The sequence below is a fragment of the Salvelinus alpinus genome, chromosome 22 (assembly GCF_045679555.1).
Source record: "Salvelinus alpinus chromosome 22, SLU_Salpinus.1, whole genome shotgun sequence".
NCBI lineage: Eukaryota > Metazoa > Chordata > Actinopteri > Salmoniformes > Salmonidae > Salvelinus > Salvelinus alpinus.
Window position 1 is genome coordinate 41,105,400 of NC_092107.1, and position 26,938 is coordinate 41,132,337.

General features: G+C 43.6%; 1 protein-coding gene across 1 annotated transcript in view; it reads right to left on the reverse strand.

Annotated features, from left to right (window-relative positions):
* pdgfd (platelet derived growth factor d) overlaps positions 1-26,938 on the reverse strand; it is an 88,413-nt gene that overhangs the window by 13,160 nt on the left and 48,315 nt on the right. The window contains exons 2-5 of the mRNA XM_071360120.1: positions 8,601-8,790; positions 7,936-8,113; positions 1,266-1,319; positions 592-802 (exon numbers count right to left, since the gene is read on the reverse strand). Coding sequence (XP_071216221.1) covers positions 592-802; positions 1,266-1,319; positions 7,936-8,113; positions 8,601-8,790 — 633 coding nt within the window. The remainder of the gene's footprint in view (positions 1-591; positions 803-1,265; positions 1,320-7,935; positions 8,114-8,600; positions 8,791-26,938) is intronic.

Sequence of the window (26,938 nt, forward strand, 5' to 3'; positions counted from 1 at the left end):
AAAGCAAGCAGCAACAGAAACAAACCTCACACACCTTCCCCTCCACTCACACCTTCCCCTCCACCACCACACACTCACACCTTCCCCTCCACCACCACACACTCACACCTTCCCCTCCACCACCACACACTCACACCTTCCCCTCCACCACCACACACTCACACCTTCCCCTCCACCACCACACACTCACACCTTCCCCTCCACCACCACACACTCACACCTTCCCCTCCACCACACACTCACCCCACTCCCAACCTCACACACACTGGGCGTCAAGCCCCAGTCTCTCTATAAGAGCTGGGAGAATATTGAACTTCTCTCATTTCCCCCAGGGTCACCTTGAAGGTTTTCTACTGGCTGACTAACAAACGCACACACAGTCTTGGTGTGAGGGACGGAGGAAGGCTTAAGTCTTTGCTATCAAGGTCTCCCTTCACTGAAGAACAGACCACAGCATGTTCTCCTTTGAAATTACTTTTCTTTGTGTGTGTGTGTGTGTGCCTGTGTGCCTGTGTGTGTGTGTGTGTGTGTGTGTGTGTGTGTGTGTGTGTGTGTGTGTGTGTGCCTGTGTGTGTGTGTGCATGTTATTACTCTTGTTCTGTCTGCCGTTGTGCTGGTAGGCCCGGGGTCTGTACATGGCTGTCTCTCTGTACAAGCTGTCCAGGTCCTGTCTCCAGCTGTCAGGGTTGAGGTGGCGGAGGAGCTGCTCCACTGTGTTGAAGGCTGCTATGGTCTGGTCCAACGCTGCTGCTGTCAGAGGAACATCCGTCACCGCTGGAGCCAACACTGACGGAGCATCATCCTGGAGGAGGGAGGGAGGCCAGAAGTTTTGAGCAGGGTACTTAAGGTCCTCTTTAGTCTTTTTGAGAGTTCTAGTGTGTCTGTGTGTGTGTATACGTGACATACGTGTTTGTGTGTGTCTATGGACTGCTCAGCACCAGCATCTGACCTGCCCTCTGAACTGTGACCGTGATCTTTAAAATCAGCCTAATGCCTGGGCACTAGAGTTCTCTGTCTATCTCCATGCTGGGGCAAGGATCCCGCTGCTGATCAGGAGGGTTAGAGGGTCTGACTCAGGGGTCTGAGGCTCCAGGGGCCTTAATGAGACTTGCCTCCGGTCCGTCCCTCTCTTACCCTGAGCAGTTAAGCGTGTGTGTGTGTGTGTGTGTGTGTGTGTGTGTGTGTGTGTGTGTGTGTGTGTGTGTGTGTGTGTGTGTGTGTGTGTGTGTGTGTATGTGTTGAACATGCTTGCATGTCTAACTCACCATTTGGGTCACAGCCTCCCAGTTAGTCCTGGATGCTGTAGGAGGAGAATTATCCTGGAGGAAAGAAGGAGAGAGAGAATGAAGGAGTGGTATTTGGAAGGAAGGAGAGAGAGAGAATGAGGGAGTGGTATTTGGAAGGAAGGAGAGAGAGAGAGAATGAGGGAGTGGTATTTGGAAGGAAGGAGAGAGAGAGAGAATGAGGGAGTGGTATTTGGAAGGAAGGAGAGAGAGAGAGAATGAGGGAGTGGTATTTGGAAGGAAGGAGAGAGAGAGAATGAGGGAGTGGTATTTGGAAGGAAGGAGAGAGAGAGAATGAGGGAGTGGTATTTGGAAGGAAGGAGAGAGAGAGAATGCGGGAGTGGTATTTGGAAGGAGAGAGAGAGAGAATGAGGGAGTGGTATTTGGAAGGAAGGAGAGAGAGCGAATGAGGGAGTGGTATTTGGAAGGAGAGAGAGAGAGAATGAAGGAGTGGTATTTGAAAGGAATGCGAGAGAGAGAATGAGGGAGTGGTATTTGGAAGGAGAGAGAGAGAGAATGAGGGAGTGGTATTTGGAAGGAGAGAGAGAGAGAATGAGGGAGTGGTATTTGGAAGGAAGGAGAGAGAGAATGAAGGAGTGGTATTTGGGTTATTCTGATAACTCCTGTCAGAACATCAGGATAATCCCTGGTGGAATTCCAGGTGGTGGGATCAGGAGCTGGTCAGAACACGTCTGTCTGTCTGTGGTCAGCATCCATCTGTTTAACATTGTGTTAATAGGAGTTTGCAACAGAGCTGCTGAAAAGAGTTCACAGACAGTCCCTAATGGGTGAGCAGCATTCCTCGACTCGTCAGATAGATGAGGTGCTATAGGTAGAGGAGAGCCACCACCCACAACTGGTTGTGAAAGGTGACTTGTGAACACACTCCGTGCAGATGTGCAGCTGCCGCTGGTTGATCTTCTGTGTGATGGCTCTCCTAAAAACACACGCAGCAGTTCTAGGAGAATCCATCACAGACACTGTTAACTGGTTTACCTTAAAAACTCTGTTAAATGAAGTTCAAAGTGACTCTATACATCGACATAGCATGCAGTCTGAAGCCACTTCAAAGACTAACTATGTGTACTGTGTGTCTGTGTTCATGTTATGTATGAGTCTGCATATGTGTGTGTGATACTGTATTTATGCATGCTATGTGTGTGTGTCTATGTTATGTTTGAGCCTTTGTGTGTGTGTGTGGTGTGTGTGTGTGTGTGTGTCATACGTAAATCAGAGATGACTTCCAAGCTTAGTGACTAATCTTTTGTTTTATAGCTTCTGTGTTTCTCGCATGCAACCCACAGATACACACTGTGCTTTGACAGGAACCCCTCTGGCTTTATACACAGCTGGGGTATTGAGTGTGTGTTGTGTGTGGACTTCCCTCTTTGTTATGAGTCTTATACATTAGTGTTGTGTGTGGACTTCCCTCTTTGTTATGAGTCTTATACATTAGTATTGTGTGTATGTATGTGTGGCCACTGCAGCAGCCCCAAATGTGTATCAGAGTGAGCATCTGACCTTATTAGGCAGTCAGATTCAGTAAACTGTCCCACAGTTCTGTGCTTCAGAGGAGAACGCAGGGACAGCTGAGTTAAGGCCACATGCGCTTACACACACCTGGGACTTTTAATAGGAAGAACAGTTTACAGTGCCATTAGAGAGTAAACCAACAGGGACATAAAGCCACATCTTCCTAAATGGTAGCTGGAGAGTCGTGGCAGACTAGGTCCTTCTGGGTAGAAAAGGTTTCAGATGGTCAAAGGGTAAGAAGGGTTTGGGACGCGGTGCTTTCGGGGTGAAACAAACTATAAAACAACAGATATTGCCATAATAAGGTATATTGCCATTATTGACTTGTGTTTCTTTAGTATGTTTACATGCACCTGCTACTGATAATATGTCTGTAATCCTCCTCTCAGACATGTTATTTCTAGAGGAGATTAAGATGCTTTTGGTGTTGTTTTGCCACAGGGAATATCTACTGATGTATTTATGGGAAAACCTCAGTTTTCCACTAAGCCTGAATCACTGGTTCCCAAACTTTTTATAGTCCCGTACCCCTTCAAATATTCAACCTCCAGCTGTGTAACCCCTCTAGCACCAGGGTCAGCGGACTCTCAAATATTGTTTTTTTGCCATCATTATAAGCCTGCCACACACGATACATTTATTAAACATAAGAATGAGCTTGAGTTTTTGTCACAACCCGGCTCGTGGGAAGTGACAAAGAGCTCTTATAGGACCAGGGCACAAATAATAATATAATAATCAATGATTTTGCTCTTGATTTACGCATCTTACATATAAAACCTTATTTGTTCATCGAAAACTGTGAATAACTCACCACAGGTTAATGAGGAGGGTGTGCTTGAAAGGATGCACATAAGAGAGAGTCTCCGTTTTAAATCATTTTCCACACACAGTCTGTGCCTGTATTTAGTTTTCATGCTAGTGAGGGCCGAGAATCCACTCTCACGTAGGTACGTGGTTGCAAAGGGCATCAGTGTCTTAACAGCGCGATTTGCCAAGGCACAGTCTACTTTGATGGTTTCTAGCAGTGGCTTCTGATTAAATTCAATTTTCACAGAACCGCTTGTTGCAATTTCAACGAGGCTCTCTTGTTCAGATATGGGTAAGTGGACTGGAGGCAGGGCATGAAAGGGATAACGAATCCAGTTGTTTGTGTCATCCATTTCGGGAAAGTACCTGCGTAATTGTGCACCCAACTCCCTCACTATATCATATTTGACATTGTCCGTAAGCTTGAGTTCATTTGCACACAACACAAATGATACAATGATTTGTGTGTTGTCCTTGTTAATGCAGACAGAGAAGAGCTCCAACTTCATAATCATAGTCTCCATTTTGTCCCGCACATTGAATATAGTTGTTCAGGCGAGAAGAAACATCACCCAGATAGGCCAGTCGTGTGAGAAACTCATCATGCAAGCGGTCAGACAAGTGAAAATTATGGTCAGCAAAGCAAACTTTAAGCTTGTCTCTCAATTTTAAAAAACGTGTCAATACTTTGCCCCTTGATAACCAACGCACTTCTGTATGTTGTAAAAGCGTTACATGGTCGCTGCCCATATCATTGCATAGCGCAGAAAATACACGAGAGTTCAGGGGCCTTGCTTTAACAAAGTTAACCATTTTCACTGTAGTGTCCACGTTACCACTCCACTATCTCTCCCTGTCATGGCTTTTGCTCCCCCAGTACAGATACCAACATGAGCAGCAGCTACGTTTGGCTACATACGGAACGTGAGTGGAATTCCCGCGGGAGAGTAACGGTTAATGTGATTGGATGTTAATTATTTGACTAGGCTACCTGTATTTGACATTGTGTTATTTCGCTGAACACTAGATGGTTTAATTTTATTTTTGGCAGTGAAACGAGGCTACTCAGGCAAGAAAAAAAAACTTCACCCAAATGTGTAGCCCCGTTGGAAAATATAAATGTACAGTTTGAAAATATGAAAAAAAAAGTAGTAAATAAAATGAAAAAAATAAAATAATAATAATCACATTTTTATTTGGTGTACCCCGATGGCATTGCGCATACCCCTGGGGGTTCACATACCCCAGTTTGGGAATACATGTTCTAGAGGATTCCTTTTGTTAAGGAGATTAAGAACAGCACTACAGCAGTCAGAGCCATGGTCATGTTACACCGTGTTGCTGTGTGTGTCGGAGGGGTCGGGTTAAAGCTCAACACCCATTTCCATCACATATGGACTAATAAACGATATGTTATTTTATCATATTGTGGTTGTGCTATGGTTGTGTTATAGTTGTTTTTTTGGTTGTGTAATGGTTGTATTGTGGTTGTGTAATGGTTGATTGTTTTGGTTGTGTAGACGAATGACTGATAGTACAAACAGGAACTAGACTCACACTCTACATTGTGTTTCTCTCCATCTCTGTAATTGTTTTTATCTCCCCTCCCACTCGCTCGCTCTCCTCACCTCTCTCTTTGTTTTGAAGGAGCTGTCAGCATGATAGGATCTGAGACACCTGTTCTCTACCTTCCCTCTCTTCCTCTCCTCCTCCCTCCATCTTATCTATACAACAGGGCAGAACAAATTAGAGCTGTTAAATGAAGCCTCTCACAGCCCTAGAGGTGGTGGAGGGGTAAGTGTCAGGGTACTGGGAGGCCAATCTAACGGCAGGTTCCCTGTGTGGGTAAGTGTCAGGGTACTGGGAGGCCAATCTAACGGCAGGTTCCCTGTGTGGGTAAGTGTGTGTGTGTACTGGGAGGCCAATCTAACGGCAGCTTCCCTGTCTGGGTAAGTGTGTGTGTGTACTGGGAGGCCAATCTAATGGCAGCTTCCCTGTCTGGGTAAGTGTGTGTGTACTGGGAGGCCAATCTAATGGCAGCTTCCCTGTCTGGGTAAGTGTGTGTGTGTACTGGGAGGCCAATCTAATGGCAGCTTCCCTGTCTGGGTAAGTGTGTGTGTACTGGGAGGCCAATCTAATGGCAGCTTCCCTGTCTGGGTAAGTGTGTGTGTACTGGGAGGCCAATCTAATGGCAGCTTCCCTGTCTGGGTAAGTGTGTGTGTGTACTGGGAGGCCAATCTAATGGCAGCTTCCCTGTCTGGGTAAGTGTGTGTGTACTGGGAGGCCAATCTAATGGCAGCTTCCCTGTCTGGGTAAGTGTGTGTACTGGGAGGCCAATCTAACGGCAGCTTCCCTGTCTGGGTAAGTGTGTGTGTACTGGGAGGCCAATCTAATGGCAGCTTCCCTGTCTGGGTAAGTGTGTGTACTGGGAGGCCAATCTAACGGCAGCTTCCCTGTCTGGGTAAGTGTGTGTGTACTGGGAGGCCAATCTAATGGCAGCTTCCCTGTCTGGGAAATGTGTTGGTTTCACACAATCACAATCAAACACGTACACACAGGGTGTAACTGGTGACTCGTTTCAGGAAACTAGGCGTATGTCGCACGTCACTGCTTCACAGGAGAGGCCGTTTGACCGTAAACATGTATTTTTTTAATCAAAATGCATTTTTGGGGGGCAGAAATGCCTTCTGGAACATGTAAACCTTCATGTGTCTTTACAAACGCGTATGCCATCTGTAAATACCAAGATACATTTTTATTTTATTACCAGCCTAGTTGGTTTAGCCACAGAAAAAGACCTTCCCCGCTAGCCATGATTGGCTGAGATAATGGATGGGCTGGACATGCAGAGAGATGAGTTCTGATTGGTCTGCCATGTAGCCTGCTTCTGTATAACATGAGCTGCTCAGCATGTGTCGGTAATCCTTTCTAACTCAACTTTTTCCCCCAAGATATTTCAAAGAACTGCAAAAGTGTTGCTAATGCTCTCCACTTTCTGAAGAACGATTGGGCCTTGTTATCTCTATCTGACCAATCAGACGACAAGGAAATCCCTAATTTAGGTAAAAACATTGTCATTGAACCAGACATTGTAGAGTTTCTTGAAACAGCGATCAACTGTGCTGTTGTCATGGAAGAAGTTTGAAATCAGTGGAATGCCCGGTGGAAGCAGAGTATGATAGGAGATGGAGAACATTCTGCCGTTTGATTGCAAAATGCAGAGGGGGTCAAAAAGAGAACACCCAGAAGGCTGTTGTATAAAACACCTGTCTCCGGATTACATCTTCAAACTAATGGTAACCGTGGCATCCGTGACAGAGAGGGAGAAGCGTTCATCCATGTATACGAGTAAGAGACTCAACCTACCTACATTTTCAGATATTATACATTTCTAATTTTGGCAGAAAGTTGTTTTCATTGCAATTTAAAGCGTACTGTTAGCTAGCTAGCTAATGTTAGCTGGCTGGTTCACTAGCTAATGTTAGATGTATGATCTGTGTAGTAATATTATCCGTATCTCAGAAAGCCATTTGTATTGCTAGTTATAGCCTAATGTTAACCTTAGTGTATAATATACAATTTTCTAGCTCGGAGTCTCTACCTTTATCCAATGTAAAAAAATAAATAACACAATTTCAGATTTTGCTACATAGGACCGAATCCAGGACACACACAGTATTCAGCTACACACAAGGGCAGAGGGATGAAAAAGAACATGGACGAAGACGACGATGCACTGTGGAGAAGGAATAATAACTGGCATAGACTGTATACGCCTACCTCTCCAGGTGTGTGAGTGACACTTCTAGAATCTTTCAGAATGGAGAGGAGTGTAGAGTGGTATGGCATAATGTGTGTTTATAGTGAAATGCTTTAGAGGGTGGAATAAAAACCTCTGTCTCTTTCGTGGTCATAACGTGTCTGAAAGCCAAGGGAACATCTACACATCTAAATCCTCCTCCACTATTCAACTACTGATGTTGTGACGTAGCTAATCTTCTGATCCAGACTGGGCTTTTTAAAGAGCACATACTCAGCCTCTCCACCTCTCCCTCCTCTTGTCAAGTTAGACGTCTTACAGAGGAAACAGACGTTAATGGGTTTAGTCATCTCTTAATCCCGACAGCTAGTTACCTCAGGAAGGATTTTGGTAGCACCGTACTTGAACCCTCTGTCATACAGACTACATTAGACTGTCATAAGGATGGCATAAGAGATTCATTGGCAGTTATAACACCAGCCTTAGGTCTTTACGTTTCAGCACCAACTTTGTGGAATGAGATGCAGTCACATCCCGATGTTCACTCACCAGTAGAGAGTAGTGGAGTTTGAAGCCAGGCTTGGCCACGAAGAAGTCATCTGACTTGAAGGTAACTTTGAGGGTGTTGGTTTTGGAGGTGAGGCGTGGGGGGACTCTCTGACCACACCATCTCCCCCAGATAACTGTACTGGTCTCTGAGATGTCCTCCACCTCCACAAAGTCATACCTGGGAGGGAAGTGGGAGAGAAGAGGGTCACTAACCTCTCAATCAATGGATTTAATTATTCAATCAATTAATCATCACTGTTCACTAGAAAAGGGTTAATTGTTGAAGAGCCAATGCCCAGAGTCACCTCCCTCTCCCTATTTTTCTCTTTATCTTTCACTTTCCTAATTTCTCTGTTTCTCTCTCTTGTCTAAAGTGCTTACGAAGACAGCTGCCTTTGGTTTGGGGATTAAAAGTCAATTCTCTCTTCTCACCCTCAAGGACATATTCTTCATTACTGCAAAGGCGGCAACCTTCATCCATCCATCCCTCCCTCCCTCTTTCATCCATTCCTCCTTTCTTTAGACTCTGTAGATGTCGATACCCCCATCAGAGGGATGCCAGCCTTCTCCCTCTCCCTTTTCATCTGTTACAAACTCAGCCAACTTTCTCTCTCCTTGGCGCTTCAATCTTTCTCTACCTCTCTATCCTCTCCTCTCTCTCTCACCTGCAGACTTCGTTCTCTGGTTCCTCCAGCGCAAAGTGGGAGTCAAACTCCAAGACGATGCGGGTGTTGTGGGGCGACAGTAGTTTCCATGACAACTGCAGGTTCCGGGGGTAGGCGTTCGGGAAGCGGGGGCTCTGGATGGCTCCCCCAGCTGAAGTTACCGTGACAACCTCTTCTTTCCGGTACAAGTCTGTAAGGTGATTGCTGTCTGTTAGCAGTTACAACTGATATAGGTTAGTGAATTTACTCTCTGGGATACAACAAACACACAGGGACTCAGAGAGAGTTACAGAGAGTTAGAGACGGAGACAGACAGAGAGGCAGACAGAGAGGCAGGAAGGCAGAGAGGCAGGCAGACAGACAGACAGAGAGGTAGGAAGGCAGAGAGGCAGGAAGGCAGACAGACAGACAGAGAGGCAGGCAGACAGAGATACAGACAGAGAGACAGTGAGCTAGAGACAAAGTTAGAAAGAGAGACAGACAGACAGACAGACAGGCAGACAGGCAGACAGGCAGACAGGCAGACAGGCAGGACTTGGAGAAACAAAATCAACAATAAACTAAACTATTCCAATAAATACAGTTCCTATTCCTAAATATTCATCCTGATGCTCTGTGACTGAATCCCAGGACATGAATCATATTCATCCTGATGCTCTGTGACTGAATCCCAGGACATTAATACTATTCATCCTGATGCTCTGTGACTGAAACCCAGGACATGAATCATATTCATCCTGATGCTCTGTGACTGAATCCCAGGACATGAATCATATTCATCCTGATGCTCTGTGACTGAATCCCAGGACATGAATCATATTCATCCTGATGCTCTGTGACTGAATCCCAGGACATGAATCATATTCATCCTGATGCTCTGTGACTGAATCCCAGGACATGAATCATATTCATCCTGATGCTCTGTGACTGAATCCCAGGACATGAATCATATTCATCCTGATGCTCTGTGACTGAATCCCAGGACATGAATCATATTCATCCTGATGCTCTGTGACTGAATCCCAGGACATGAATCATATTCATCCTGATGCTCTGTGACTGAATCCCAGGACATTAATACTATTCAACCTGATGCTCTGTGACTGAATCCCAGGACATGAATCATATTCATCCTGATGCTCTGTGACTGAATCCCAGGACATGAATCATATTCATCCTGATGCTCTGTGACTGAATCCCAGGACATTAATACTATTCATCCTGATGCTCTGTGACTGAATCCCAGGACATGAATCATATTCATCCTGATGCTCTGTGACTGAATCCCAGGACATTAATACTATTCATCCTGATGCTCTGTGACTGAATCCCAGGACATTAATCATATTCATCCTAATGCTCTGTGACTGAATCCCAGGACATGAATCATATTCATCCTAATGCTCTGTGACTGAATCCCAGGACATTAATACTATTCATCCTGATGCTCTGTGACTGAATCCCAGGACATGAATCATATTCATCCTAATGCTCTGTGACTGAATCCCAGGACATTAATCATATTCATCCTGATGCTCTGTGACTGAATCCCAGGACATTAATCATATTCATCCTGATGCTCTGTGACTGAATCCCAGGACATGAATCATATTCATCCTAATGCTCTGTGACTGAATACCAGGACATGAATCATATTCATCCTGATGCTCTGTGACTGAATCCCAGGACATGAATCATATTCATCCTGATGCTCTGTGACTGAATCCCAGGACATGAATCATATTCATCCTAATGCTCTGTGACTGAATCCCAGGACATTAATCATATTCATCCTGATGCTCTGTGACTGAATCCCAGGACATGAATCATATTCATCCTAATGCTCTGTGACTGAATCCCAGGACATTAATCATATTCATCCTGATGCTCTGTGACTGAATCCCAGGACATTAATCATATTCATCATGATGCTCTGTGACTGAATCCCAGGACATGAATCATATTCATCCTGATGCTCTGTGACTGAATCCCAGGACATGAATCATATTCATCCTAATGCTCTGTGACTGAATCCCAGGACATGAATCATATTCATCCTAATGCTCTGTGACTGAATCCCAGGACATGAATCATATTCATCCTAATGCTCTGTGACTGAATCCCAGGACATGAATCATATTCATCCTGATGCTCTGTGACTGAATCCCAGGACATTAATCCATCTCTCTCACCCAGTGGAAGTAGTTATTATGACTCATACAGGGGCACAGGGTTAGTGAGGGGCGTCAAATGAGGAAAGACTGAATATCTGCTCGACCACACATGATCGCTAACAACTATCAACCATGTCCGTTTCTGTAGAAACACACTTCTCTCCCCCTCCCTCCCATTTCTCCCTCCCTCATGTCTCTCTCCCTAGCGAGTGAACTGATGTACTGTAGCGCCTGTATCCATAGTGATGTTAATTACGCCATGTGCGTACAAAGAGCACAGAAAGAGGAGGAGAGCAGTGATGCATGGAGTGGCCAATCCAACTCTAAAATTAAACCATTTACATATAAAGTAGAAGTTACATCATCAATGGCCTTAAACCCAATTAATCCAAGGATACAGTCAGTATGGCCCTGTCTGTCTGTCTGTCTGTCTGTCTGTCTGTCTCTCTGTCGCTCTGTCTCTCTCGGTAGTGTGTACACTAAACCCTTTCATCCTCTACCATACACAGCTGTACTATATGATCATTAGTACCACCTGATCCAGTATAGGCAGCATTAGAAATGGAAAAACATGAGCCTCGTGACCTTTTCAGACTAATGGAAGCTGACCTCTTGCTGTGTTTCTGACAGTTTTAATACACAGTGGGTTAGAGCTGGAGAAAGAGAAATAAATAAATAAATGACTTCTCTGCTCTGTAAGGCATGCTGCTGTGGCAGCAGAGAAGCGAGTGATTGTGCAGGGGAGGAATGGAGCGAGGGAGAGAGCAGAGAGAGAATAAGTGAATATGAGAGGTGGCAGAGTGAGTCTGGGGGTTCCCACAGAGCAAGCAGAGAGAGGACAAAGAGCCAGCAGAGAGAGGACAAAGAGCCAGCAGAAAGAGGACAAAGAGCCAGCAGAAAGAGGACAAAGAGCCAGCAGAGAGAGGACAAAGAGCCAGCAGAGAGAGGACAAAGAGCCAGCAGAAAGAGGACAAAGAGCCAGCAGAAAGAGGACAAGGAGTCAGCAGAAAGAGGACAAAGAGCCAGCAGAGAGAGGACAAAGAGCCAGCAGAGAGAGGACAAAGAGCCAGCAGAGAGAGGACAAAGAGCCAGCAGAAAGAGGACAAAGAGCCAGCAGAAAGAGGACAAAGAGCCAGCAGAAAGAGGACAAAGAGCCAGCAGAGAGAGGACAAAGAGCCAGCAGAAAGAGGACAAAGAGCCAGCAGAGAGAGGACAAAGAGCCAGCAGAGAGAGGACAAAGAGCCAGCAGAAAGAGGACAAAGAGCCAGCAGAAAGAGGACAAAGAGCCAGCAGAAAGAGGACAAAGAGCCAGCAGAGAGAGGACAAAGAGCCAGCAGAAAGAGGACAAAGAGCCAGCAGAGAGAGGACAAAGAGCCAGCAGAAAGAGGACAAAGAGCCAGCAGAAAGAGGACAAAGAGCCAGCAGAGAGAGGACAACAGCAGGAATGTTTCTAAATAGGGGTGTGGACATTTAAACAAAATTGGGATTGTTAACTTTTAGAATAATCCTAGAGTTCTAGAGTGAATCCAAGGCACTGATACACACATAACATGGCCTACTGCTCCGGCCCCTCAGGACCAATCCCCTGTGACCTCATTGGCTGATGGTTCCTGACGCGTAAGCACCTTCACGACTGAACGGACATCCCAGCTGATTAACAGAGTGGAACAATGCCGTTAGACACTCTCACCAGCCAGATCACTCAAGATTGACTTCGAAATTGGACGTCGGGAAATGCCTTAAAAACTGTCCACTAGGGGCAACAGTGAGCGCTATTACCAGAGTTTTTAAATCCAGATGTGCAACATTGCGAGACTTCCGGGAATGCTTCCGAAACAGACCAAGTAGACCAGGCCGGGGCTTCTCATTGAGAAGTCAATGAGAGAAGTGAAGAATTCTTCCCTTAGTTGTTAATTTTTTTTAAATCTAAAAGGAACAACCTAGATTCGAGCCAATGTCTTAAGTTGTTGAAAATGTTATTATTCTAACTCCAATCTTGTGAAAGTGACAAACCGATAAATTTTTTATTTTTGTAAAAAAAAAAACGTTATACAGAAGGAGTGCCTTTGATTTGAAGGCCTGCACATGTGCAGTTAGGCGCGAGATGACCATTAGACCCAATGACGTGTTTCTGAGCATGTGACTGGCTATCCAATGTCGCCATGAGATTGGCTACAAGCGTGATCGGTGATTTCTATTGGAGAAGCAGTTCCTGCCTATCTTCATACTGTACTGTTTTTGAAATGACCATCAAGCAGGTTTGGGAATTACTAGGGCGTTGTGGACGGGGCTGACGGATGGGAGTAATCCCATGACTCAGGATCCGAAGGTCACGTGTTCAATCCCAGTGGTACACACTCATTTTATAGATTTTTTCCCAAAACCTTAACCATTCGGAATTATGTAGAGCAGGAAGAGCAACCCACGGTGTCAAAAACACTTTGAAATTTGACGTTTGGAGAACGTCAAAATCTGAAGTCGAATTGGTAAAAACGGGAGATCTCACTGCTTTCACAACAAATGTTACTGCTAAATGACATGCATGACAAGATGAAAAGACAGGAGGGAGGAAGGGATAGGGGAGGAGGACAGGAAAGAGAATAAACGAGAGAGGAGAGGGAGACATCTCATCCTGTCTCAGCTGTTTGCTAAACTCATAACCCAGGGGTGTAGGCCCAAACCTCATTATGCATGCTGCAACTCTCCACTAAAACCACATACACCTCAGAAAATAGAGCTCAGTCAGCCCAGCAGGTCACGCAGTCCCTGTGTGTGCGTGTGCGTGCGTGCGTGTGTGTGTGCGTTTGCCGATAGGCCTAATCGCTGTCTTTTTTTGTTTTGTTCAGGAGATGAAAAAAAAAAAAAATCTCATTGCAAAATAATGTTTTTTAGCCTATGCGTTAAAGGGGATACCAGTTGATGGAAATACATTCGACTGGTCCAGCTTATCGGTTTATAGGTTAATTACATAATTTAGTGGAATTAAATTGGTTAATTTGCATAATTTGGTGGAATTAAATTGGTTATAGGTTAATTTGCATAATTTGGTGGAATTAAATTGGTTATAGGTTAATTTGCATAATTTGGTGGAATTAAATTGGCGCTCGTGTACAGTATAGTCGTTGTGGATCTTATTTATCACGCGCCTACAGATACAGAGCCTTTGAGCGGAAAATATGTCAGCATATCAAACAGCAAATGCATAGTCAACTGAAGGCAGGCTCCATCAGCGCGTCACACACCACTTTGCAATGATCTGGAGGCAGTATACATTTTCAAAACATATACTTAATTGCCTAGCCAAAATCAGACCGTGGAGGCAATTATTTTATACTGTATCAACTTTATTTCATTGTCTAGTAGCCAAAGGCACAATCCTAGTCATATTAGCAACCCATGCTAGTTGTTTCATATTACATCTCCCCTCTTTCTAAATTTCGAACGGATATTTTCATCTCTGTCACATGAAATAACTGGCATGAGGTGCGCTTTTGACAACACTGTTTTCACACTAATTGGACGAACATTCCCACGCAGCCTAGGCTACTGCCTCGTGAGCATTGTTGCGTTTATAACGTGAATAAATAACAGTTAAACAACATTCTAAGCTAAACTTGCTGATCTGATGCAACAGCCTCAAGGCTTTTCATTTTTTGGGGGATGTAGCCCAGGCCGACTGGTTGTATAGATTTGGGATCTACTGTATCATCCCACCACTGTCCCAGAGTCTGTTTGGAATGGGCTATTTCTTTCTCACACAGAATGTCAAGCTGACCAATAGAATAGGTACACTTTTCTACTATGGGGGATAGTAGATTGACATAGGCTAATAATTTTACTTGTTGCATCCTCGACTTGGATATTGTGTTAATATGAATGACCATAATGTAAATGTGATTTCTGTGTTTCTGAGCACTGTGGGTGGACCCACTAATCAGGTTGTGCACCCAATGCATGTGGGTCCGGACAATTTCTCAAATGTCCGGTAAATTAAAATGCTGCCGGTAAAATGTCCAGCACCACATTTTCCTAACGGAAACTCTGGTATGTGTGTGTTTGCGTGTGTCTGTTTGTTCGGTATTCGCGTGTGTATCTGCGCTCGTTCACCATGTATGTGAAATAATGTACAAAATATTTAATACACTATGAATAACAAAACAGCGTTGTCTTCAGAACCATAGAGATTTAGTAAATATTAAGGTTGTACAAACGGTCTAAAAGGCATGATCTCAATAGATCTGATATAATCCCACAGAGCAGGCTGAGTCACAATGCTCCAATTAGACACACATCACACTTCATTAAAACAGATCTGACTTCCGACACTTATACAACCCTCACATTATGTGGGTTTGTGCGTACATGCTTACGTGTGTGTGTGTGTGTGTGTGTGTGTGTGTAGTGTTGCTGAACCTGATCGTCACACCTACCAGCAGCAGGGTGTAATGTTCTATCAGCTTCCTGGAATCTATTTCTGCTGCGAGTGACGATCACACCAACACAACACCGTCAGCAGGACAATTATACTGCATTAAAACAGTGACAGACAGCTTGTGTGTGCATGCCATACAGTGAAGTTAAAATAATTTACGACAGCAGTGGAGGCTACTCAGAAGAGGGCCATCCTCCTCAGTGAATTTCATAAAAATAAAAAGTGAAACATTAAAAAAAGTTCTGAAAATATACTATACTAAATATATTCACATCACCAAATAATGTATTTGCAATGAAGGTCTAGAGTAACCTCAACATCACTCTGTAGGGTAGCACCAATGGGGATCATAATAAAATACCAAATACCAAAAATACAAAATACCATGGTGTAGCCGGAGGACAGCAAGTTTCTGTCCTCCTCTGGGTACATTGACTTCAATACAAAACCTAGGAGAATAATGGTTCTCACCCCTTTCATAGACTTACACAGTAATTATGACAACTTCAGGAGGACGTCCTCCAACCTATCAGAGGTCTTGCAGCATGAACTGATATATTTTTCCACCCAATCAAAGGATCAGAGAATGAACTTAGTACTGAAAGCATAAGCTACAGCTAGCTTGAACTGCAGTGGATAAAGTGTGGTGAGTAGTTGACTCAGAGAGAGAAAGACAGTAGTTGAACAGTTTCGAACAAATACATTTCTTAAAAAATGAAGAAGTGAGAGAGAGAGTTACAGTTGAATTCAGAAGTTTACATAGACCTTAGCCAAATACATTTAAACTCAGATTTTCACAATTCCTGACATTAAATCCTAGTAGAAATTCCCTGTCTTAGGTCAGTTAGGATCACCACTTTATGTTAAGAATGTGAAATGTCAGAATAATAGTAGAGATAATTATTTATTTAAGCTTTTATTTCTTTCATCACATTCCCAGTGGGTCAGAAGATCACATACACTCAATTACTATTTGGTAGCATTGCATTTAAATTGTTTAACCTGGGTCAAATGTTTCAGGTAGCCTTCCACAAGCTTCCCACAATAAGTTGGGTGAATATTGGCCCAGAACCTCCTGACAGAGCTGGTGTAACTGAGTCAGGTTTGTAGGCCTCCTTGCTTGCACATGCTTTTTCAGTTTTGCCCACAAACTTTCTATAGGATTGAGGTCAGGGCTTTGTGATGGCCACTCCAATACCTTGACTTTGTTGTCCTTAAGCCATTTTGCCACAACTTTGGAAGTATGCTTAGGGTCATTGTCCATTTGGAAGACCCATTTGCGACCAAGCTTTAACTTCCTGACTGATGTCTTGAGAAGTTGCTTCAATATATCCACATCATTTTCCTACCTCATGATGCCATCTATTTTGTGAAGTGCACAAGTCCCTCCTGCAGCAAAGCACCCCCACAACTAGATGCTGCCACCCCCGTGCTTCACGGTTGGGATGGTGTTCTTTGGCTTGCAAGCCTCCCCCTTTTTCCTCCAAACATAACAATGGCCAAACAGTTCTATTTTTATTTCAACAGACCAGAGGACATTTCTCCAAAAAGTATGATCTTTGTCCCCATGTGCAGTTGCAAACCTTAGTCTGGCTTTTTTATGGCGGGTTTGGAGCAGTGCCTTCTTCCTTTGCTGAGCGGCCTTTTAGGTTATGTCAATATGGGTCTCGGTTTACTGTGAATATAAATACTTTTGTACCTGTTTCCTCCAGCATCTTCACATGGGCCTTTGCTGTTGTTCTGGGATTGATTTGCACTTTTCGCACCAAAGTACATTAATCAATAGGAGACAGAACGTGTCTCCTTCCTGAACGGCATGACGGCTGTGTGGTCCCATGGTGTTTATAGTTGCATACTATCGTTCAGGCGTTTGGAAATTGCTCCCAAGGATGAACCAGACTTGTTGAGGTCCACAATATTTTTCTGAGGTCTTGGCTGATTTCTTTTGATTTTCCCATGATGTCAAGCTTCTAAATGATGTCAAGCTTCTAAAGCTATGACATAATTTAAGGGAATTTTCCAAGCTGTTTAAAGGCACAGTCAACTTAGTGTATGTAAACTTCTGACCCACTGGAATTGTGATACAGTGAGTTATAAGTGAAATCTGTCTGTAAACATTTGTTGGAAAAATTACTTGTGTTATGCACAAAGTAGATGTCCTAACCGACTTGGCAAAACTATAGTTTGTTAACAAGATATTTGTGGAGTGGTTGAATAATGAGTTTTAATGACTCCAACTGAACTATTTTTAGTTGACATTTTTTCACGTTCACTTAGCTAGCGAATACAGCTAGCGAATACAGCTAGCTACACTGAACAAAAACATAAACCCAACATGTAAAGTGTTGATCCCATGTTTCATGAGCTGAAATAAAAGATCCCAGAAATGTGCCATATGCACAAAAAGCTTATTTTTCCATCAACTTTTGTGCACAAATTTGTTCCCATTCCTGTTAGTGAGCATTTCTCCTTTGCCAAGATAATCCATCCACCTGACAGGTGTGGCATGTCAAGAAGCTGATTAAACAGCATGATCATTACACAGGTGCACCTTTGCTGGAGACAAAAGGCCACTCTAAAATGTGCAGTTTTGTCACACAACATAATGCCACAGATGTCTCACATTTTGAGGGAGCGTGCAATTGGCATGCTGTTTTAAGTATTGTTTATTTTATTTAACTAGGTTAGTCAGTAAAGAACAAATTCTTATTTATAATGACGGCCTACCTCGGCCAAACCCTCCCCTAACCTAACCCAGATGATGCTGGGCCAATTGTGCACCGCCCTATGGGACTCCCGGTCACGGCCAGTTGTGATACAGCCCAGGATCTAACATTTTCTGTAGTGATGCCTCTACTACTGCAATGCAGTGCCTTAGACCGCTGCCCCACTCAGAGCTGTTGCCAGATAACTGAATGTTAGTTTCTCTACCATAAGCGATCTCCAATGTCGTTTTAGAGAATTTGGCGCGTGTATGGCGTTGTGTGGGCCAGCGGGTTGCTGATGTCAATGTTGTGAACAGTGTGCCCCATGGTGGCGTTGGGGTTATGGTATGGGCTGGCATAAGCTACGGACAATTGCATTTTATTGATGGCAATTTGAATGCACAGAGATGAGATCCTGAGGCACATTGTCGTGACATTTATCCGCCGCCATCACCTCATGTTTCAGCATTAAAATATACGGCCCCGTGCCTCAAAGATCTTTAAACAATTCCAGGAAGCTGAATATGTCCCTGTTCTTCCATGGCCTGCATACTAACCAGACACATCACCCATTGAGCATGTTACGTACGCTCTGGATCGACGGGTACGACAGTGTGTTCCAGTTCCTGCCAATATCCAGCAACTTCACACTGCCATGGAAGAGGAGCGGGACAACATTCCACAGGCCACAGCCTGATCAACCATTTGTCTCACGCACTGCATGAGGCAAATGGTGGTCACACCAGATTTGGTGGTCAGTCACACCAGGTTTCTTCCTAGGTTCTGGCCTTTCTAGAGAGTTTTTCCTAGCCACCGTGCTTCTACACCTGCATTGCTTGCTGTTTGGGGTTTCAGGCTGGGTTTCTGTACAGCACTTTGAGATATCAGCTGATGTAAGAAGGGCTTTATAAAGAAATTTGATTTGACCAGATATTGACTGGATTTCTGATCCACACCCCTAACTTTTTTTGTAAAGGTATATGTGATCAACAGATGCATATCTATATTCCCAGTCATGTGAAATCCATAGATTAGAGCCTAAGGAATTTATTTCAATTGACTGATTTCGTTACATGAACTGTAACTCTGTAAACATTTTGAAAATTGTTGCATGTTACGTTCATATTTTTGTTCAGTATAGTTTAGCCTACTCAAACACCCAGCTCAAAACAGAGAGGGATGCTTTGTTAGCTAACTCGCTACGGCTGTCCAACACCAGAAATCTTACAAGTCGCACTGCGGCAAACGTGATTGACTGGAGACCCTGCCACATACCTCGTGTCTGAGCCGTCGAATTGTTTACGGACATATTCAATCAATCCTTATCCCAGTCTGCTGTTGCCACATGCTTCAAGAGGGCCACCATTGTTCCTGTTCCCAAGAAAGCTAAGGTAACTGAGCTAAACGACTACCGCCCCGTAGCGCTCACTTCCGTCATCATGAAGTGCTTTGAGAGACTAGTCAAGGATCATATCACCTCCACCCTACCTGACACCCTAGACCCTCCCCAATAGGTCCACAGACAACGCAATCGCAACCACACTGCACAAACCCATCTGGACAAGAGGAATACCTACAGTGGGGAGAACAAGTATTTGATACACTGACAATTTTGCAGGTTTTCCTACTTACAAAGCATGTAGAGGTCTGTAATTTTTATCATAGGTACACTTCAACTGTGAGAGAAGGAATCTAAAACAAAAATCCAGAAAATCGCATTGTATGATTTTTAAGTAATTAATTTGCATTTTATTGCATGACATAAGTATTTGATACATCAGAAAAGCAGAACTGAATATTTGGTACAGAAACCTTAGTTTGCAATTACAGAGATCATACGTTTCCTGTAGTTCTTGACCAGGTTTGCACACACTGCAGCAGGGATTTTGGCCCACTCCTCCATACAGACCTTCTCCAGATCCTTCAGGTTTCGGGGCTGTCGCTGGGCAATACAGACTTTCGGCTCCCTCCAAAGATTTTCTATTGGGTTCAGGTCTGGAGACTGGCAAGGCCACTCCAGGACCTTGAGATGCTTCTTACGGAGCCACTCCTTAGTTGCTCTGGCTGTGTGTTTCGGGTCGTTGTCATGCTGGAAGACCCAGCCACGACCCATCTTCAATGCTCTTACTGAGGGAAGGAGGTTGTTGGTCAAGATCTCGCGATACATGGCCCCATCCATCCTCCCCTCAATACGGTGCAGTCGTCCTGTCCCCTTTGCAGAAAAGCATCCCCAAAGAATGATGTTTCCACCTCCATGCTTCACGGTTGGGATGGTGTTCTTGGGGTTGTACTCATCCTTCTATTCCTCCAAACACGGCGAGTGGAGTTTAGAGCAAAAAGCTCTATTTTTGTCTCATCAGACCACATGACCTTCTCCCATTCCTCCTCTGGATCATCCAGATGGTCATTGGCAAACTTCAGACGGGCCTGGACATGCGCTGGCTTGAGCAGGGGGACCTTGCGTGCGCTGCAGGATTTTAATCCATGACGGCGTAGTGTGTTACTAATGGTTTTCTTTGAGACTGTGGTCCCAGCTCTCTTCAGGTCATTGACCAGGTCCTTCCGTGTAGTTCTGGGCTGATCCCTCACATTCCTCATGATCATTGATGCCCCACGAGGTGATATCTTGCATGGAGCCCCAGACCGAGGGTGATTGACCGTCATCTTGAACTTCTTCCATTTTCTAATAATTGTGCCAACAGTTGTTGCCTTCTCACCAAGCTGCTTGGCTATTGTCCTGTAGCCCATCCCAGCCTTGTACAGGTCTACAATTTATCCCTGATGTCCTTACACAGCTCTCTGGTCTTGGCCATTGTGGAGAGGTTGGAGTCTGTTTGATTGAGTGTGTGGACAGGTGTCTTTTATACAGGTAACGAGTTCAAACAGGTGCAGTTAATACAGGTAATGAGTGGAGAACAGGAGGGCTTCTTAAAGAAAAACTAACAGGTCTGTGAGAGCCGGAATTCTTACTGGTTGGTAGGTGATCAAATACTTATGTCATGCAATAAAATGCAAATTAATTACTTAAAAATCATACAATGTGATTTTCTGGATTTTTGTTTTAGATTCCGTCTCTCACAGTTGAAGTGTACCTATGATAAAAATTACAGACCTCTACATGCTTTGTAAGTAGGAAAACCTGCAAAATCGGCAGTGTATCAAATACTTGTTCTCCCCACTGTATGTGAGAATGCTGTTCATTGACTACAGCTCAGCATTTAACACCATAGTACCCTCCAAACTCGTCATCAAGCTCGAGACCCTGGGTCTCGACCCCGCCCTGTGCAACTGGGTACTGGACTTCCTGACGGGCCGCCCCCAGGTGGTGAGGGTAGGTAACAACATCTCCACTCCGCTGATCCTCAACACTGGGGCCCCACAAGGGTGCGTTCTGAGCCCTCTCCTGTACACCCATGACTGCATGGCCATGCACGCCTCCAACTGAATCATCAAGTTTGCAGATGACACTACAGTGGTAGGCTTGATTACCAACAACGACGAGACGGCCTACAGGGAGGAGGTGAGGGCCCTCGGAGTGTGGTGTCAGGAAAATAACCTCACACTCAACGTCAACAAAACAAAGGAGATGATCGTGGACTTCAGGAAACAGCAGAGGGAGCACCCCCCTATCCACATCGACGGGACAGTAGTGGAGAGGGTAGTAAGTTAAGTTCCTCGGCGTACACATCACGGACAAACTGAAATGGTCCACCCACACAGACAGCATGGTGAAGAAGGCGCAACAACACCTCTTCAACCTCAGGAGGCTGAAGAAATTCGGCTTGTCACCAAAAGCACTCAAACTTTTACAGATGCACAATCGAGAGCATCCTGTCGGGCTGTATCACCGCCTGGTATGGCAACTGCTCCGCCCACAACCGTAAGGCTCTCCAGAGGGTAGTGAGGTCTGCACAACGCATCACCGGGGGCAAACTACCTGCCCTCCAGGACACCTACACCACCCGATGTCACAGGAAGGCCATCAAGATCATCAAGGACAACAACCACCCGAGCCACTGCCTGTTCACCTCGCTATCATCCAGAAGGCGAGGTCAGTACAGGTGCATCAAAGCTGGGACCGAGAGACTGAAAAACAGCTTCTATCTCAAGGCCATCAGACTGTTAAACAGCCACCACTAACATTGAGTGGCTGCTGCCAACATACTGACTCAACTCCAGCCACTTTAATAATGGAAAAATTGTTGGAAAAATGTATCACTAGCCACTTTAAACAATGCCACTTATGTTTACATACCCTACATTACTCATCTCATATGTATATACTGTTCTCTATACCATCTAATGCATCTTGCCTATGCCGTTCTGTACTGTCACTCATTCATATATTTTTATGTACATATTCTTCATCCCTTTACACTTGTGTGTATAAGGTAGTAGTTGTGGAATTGTTAGGTTAGATTACTTGTTGTTATTACTGCATTGTCGGAACTAGAAGCACAAGCATTTCGCTACACTCGCATTAACATCTGCTAACAATGTGTATGTGATAAAAATTTGACTTGGAGTCAAGGTAAGCTTGTGGTTTTAAGAATTTACATTTATCAGCCAAAACATGACATCCACCCTGTATTCAAGAGTATGCTGTGTCTCAACCGATGGCAGGCACAACACAAACGCCTCAGATTATGTACAATAGGGTCTAAAGCATCATATATGAACAAAATAAATCTGAGTAAGCATTTTTAGATAATTGACTTTGAAATAATGTACATTTTTATAAATAAAAAATGTTTTTCAATAAATCGTCAAGTAGTTTAAAATAATTGAAAACTCAACAGTTAATCTGTTTCATTGATGAAGACAGATGTCTCATGATGGGGTGGGATATGCAATGACTGAGTACCTCTAGCTCCTAAATGTTTTGCCATTCAGATCCAAAAAGTCACTTTCTGACCACTTCCATGGGCAAAAATGTATGGAGGGTTTCAAATCAAAATGGTTGCAGTTAGAAAGTGATGGAAATCACATGGAACGACCCTTATACAGTATGTGTATAAAAGTAGTCAACGTTTAGTATTTGGTGAATGATTGGTGAAAATTGATGAGTGAGAAATCTTTCTCCCCCCAAAATGCTAACCTCCCGTTATTGGTAATGTTGAGAGGATAGCGTGTCTTTGGGGTATGATCTTTGTGCCTCACACTTATCCTTATTAACGATTAATCAGGATTATCCCTAATCACGGTAGTATCCACATTAATGTAGAAATGTTCAGCAACATATTATATTCTAATTTACAATAAAAGTGACTTGTTGCATCCAACAAGTTTGTAGAGTCTCAAGTTTGATATAATCATTGCGTGGAATATGGGAGGGTGACTACTTGACTACTTTGAAGAGAACTGCCTCCTAGAACCAGTTTATAAACAACCTAATACTAAAATTGACTACTTTGAAGAGAACTGCCTCCTAGAACCAGCTTATCTGCTTATAAACAACCTAATACTAAACTTGACTACTTTGAAGAGAACTGTCTCCTAGAACCAGCTTATCTGCTTATAAACAACCTAATACTAAACTTGACTACTTTGAAGAGAACTGTCTCCTAGAACCAGCTTTTCTGCTTATAAACAACCTAATACTAAACTTGACTACTTTGAAGAGAACTGCCTCCTAGAACCAGCTTATCTGCTTATAAACAACCTATGTGGGTCTGAAACATTCATTCTGGTGTCAAAATTGACTACAAAGTGTAATTTTGATCCAAAAGTCAGTCTCATCCAAATCAAGATTTGTAGTTTGGTGAATGAAATGGTGAAAACTGATGAGTGAGAAATTATACCGGTCGACGGTGTTGACGGTGTTGTGTTGGTGTGAGCATCACGACGGGTATGGATGGGTTGGGTACGGATCACTTACATGTCCACTTTTGCCAACAATGTCCAATTGCCCAGCGACAACAAGGTGTGGTTCACCCCCAGCTGCTATGTGTTGCGGACATGTTGTCAAGTCTGCAATGCATGCTCGGCATAGGAGGGGAATGGCCTTCCAAAAGGTTGGTGCAAACTTCTAATGCAGTCAACAATATTGCGCAAGATGGCAAGGAATGGATTAAATATAACAAACATGATGGTTGTGATTGGTGTAGATTGCGAGTAGCTAGTTACCTAGCTAGCTATGATACTGAGATGTTACTAGCTAAATACATAGCCTCTCCCTAATGTGTAATGTTAAAGAGAGGAAGATTTTCTAACGTTGTACCTGACTAGGGCTGTTCCCGACAAAACAAAATCTTGGTCAACAAAGCGTCGGCGGTTCTTTTGACCAATCGACTGGTCAACATTTTAAAACGTGTAATTTTCCCATATTTAAACACACCCTGTGTGTTTTTATAAAATCAACTATTTGTAGGCTACTGAGCTTATCTAATGCTTTAAGCACACTGTGAGTAAATAATTAAGACGCACAAATGACTCAAGAGGAAGCCAGAGATCAAGATACCCTAACCAGAAGAAAAATACCTGTTCCCGAACCACCTCTTCCCGCTGCTGCTGGCCTTGGCAGATTCTGCCATTACTAGGCTAATAGGCTACACCTGTGGTAGGCAACCTTTTCCATTTGGGGTGCCAATTTATCTTACCATTTCCACCGATCTGTGTGCCAGTTAGGATTTTCATATGCACATTTTCATGGAACAGTTATTTATTTCATAATAAAGTCAGCTTACCTCAAAATCATTGTCACGTGATTAATACAAGTTATATGTAAATGAAAATTGTACAAATCTAAAAGTAACTTATATTGCCATTGTCAACTATGTACAAATAGCCTACATAAAGCCAACAAATAAAAACATTGCAGCCTGCAGGTAGAAAATATCCTGATTAAAATAAGTCACCTTGGCTACGTATGGCCTGTCTGCAAGGAACTTGAAACATTGTATCAACTATTAACTTGGTCCAGCCCGAAGCGCTAACAACCTTGCAAAATATTCTGGACCCTCAGAGTCCACTGAGACAGGCGTCAATCAAGACGTGCCATAAAACTTGTAATTTTTTTTTATAACAACTGCTCGACAAAAAAATTACCGGTCGACTATACCTGACGATAAGGTTTGATGATAGGATGTAACGATAGCCAGCTTGCTATCAATAATGTTTCAACTCGAACTGGCTAGCTAAGAAGATCCCTGCTAGCCAATTCATTTAATCTCATACAAAGATATTGAAAACTAACCCGGATTTGCAAGTTACAGTTGAAGTCGGAAGTTTACCTACACTTAGGATGGAGTCATTAAAACTCGTTTTTCAACCAGTCAACAAATTTATTGTTAACAAACTATAGGTTTGGCAAGTCGGTTAGGATATCTACTTCGTGCATGACACAAGTAATTTTTCCAACAATTGTTTACAGACAGATTATTTCACTGTATCACAATTCCAGTGGATCAGAAGTTTACATGCACTAAGTTGACTGTGCCTTTAAACAGCTTGGAAAATTCCAGAAAATTATGTCATGGCTTTAGATGCTTCTGATAGGCTAATTGACATAATTTGAGTCAATTGGAGGTGAACCTGTGGATGTATTTCAAGGCCTACCTTCAAATTCAGTGCCTCTTTGCTTGACATCATGGGAAAATCAAAAGAAATCAGCCAAGACCTCAGAAAAAATTGTAGACCTCCACAAGTCTGGTTCATCCTTGGGAGCATTTTCCAAACTCCTGAAGGTACCACGTTCATCTGTACAAACAATAGTACGCAAGTATAAACACCATGGGACCAAGCAGCCGTCATATCAGGAAGGTGACGCGTTCTGTCTCCTAGAGATGAACGTATTTTGGTGCGAAAAGTGCAAATCAATCCCAGAACAACAGCAAAGGCCCTTGTGAAGATGCTGGAGGAAACAGGTACAAAAGTATTTATATCCACAGTAAACCGAGTCCTATATCGACATAACCTGAAAGGCCGCTCAGCAAGGTAGAAGCCACTGCCATAAAAAAGCCAGACTATGGTGTGCAACTTCACATGGGGACAAAGATCATAATTTTTGGAGAAATGTCCTCTGGTCTGATGAAACAAAAATAGAACTGTTTGGCCATAATGAACATCGTTATGTTTGGAGGAAAAAGGGGGATGCTTGCAAGCTGAAGAACACCATTTCAACAGTGGCAGCATCATGTTGTGGTGGTGCTTTGCTGCAGTATGGACTGGTGCACTTCACAAAATAGATGACATCATGAGGTAGGAAAATTATGTGGATATATTGAAGCAACATCTCAAGACATCAGTCAGGAAGTTAAAGCTTGGTCGCAAATGGGTCTTCCAAATGGACAATGACCACAAGCATACTTCAAAAGTTGTGGCAAAATGGCTTAAGGACAACAAAGTCAAGGTATTGGAGTGGCCATCACAAAGCCCTGACCTCAATCCTATACAAAGTTTGTGGGCAAAATTGAAAAAGCGTGTGCAAGCAAGGAGGCCTACAAACCTGACTCAGTTACACCAGCTCTGTCAGGCGTAATGGGCCAAAATTCACCCAACTTATTGTGGGAAGCTTGTGGAAGGCTACCTGAAACATTTGACCCAAGTTAAACAATTTAAAGGCAATGCTACCAAATATTAATTGAGTGTATGTGATCTTCTGACCCACTGGGAATGTGATGAAATAAATAAAAGCTGAAATAAATAATTATCTCTACTCTTATTCTGACATTTCACATTCTCAAAATAAAGCGGTGATCCCAACTGACCTATGACAGGGAATTTTTACTCGGATTAAATGTCAGGAATTGTGAAAAACTGAGTTTAAATGTATTTGGCTGTAAGTGAACTTCCGACGTCAAGTGTAGTTAGCGAGCTACTTTGATGTTGTTTGGGTTAGCACTTTGCTCTCGATAACTCAGGCCTTGGCGGTATTCTGCCTTTAGCAAAGCTAGCTTAGCTTACCTCGCTGTCACTAAGTTTCTCCCTACTGCCCTTGTTTGTTGCAATTTGAATGGCAAAGAACACTCCCAAGACACACCCACTTTAAACCACACCCCAAAGACAACTCTCGTTTGTGCTTAATGA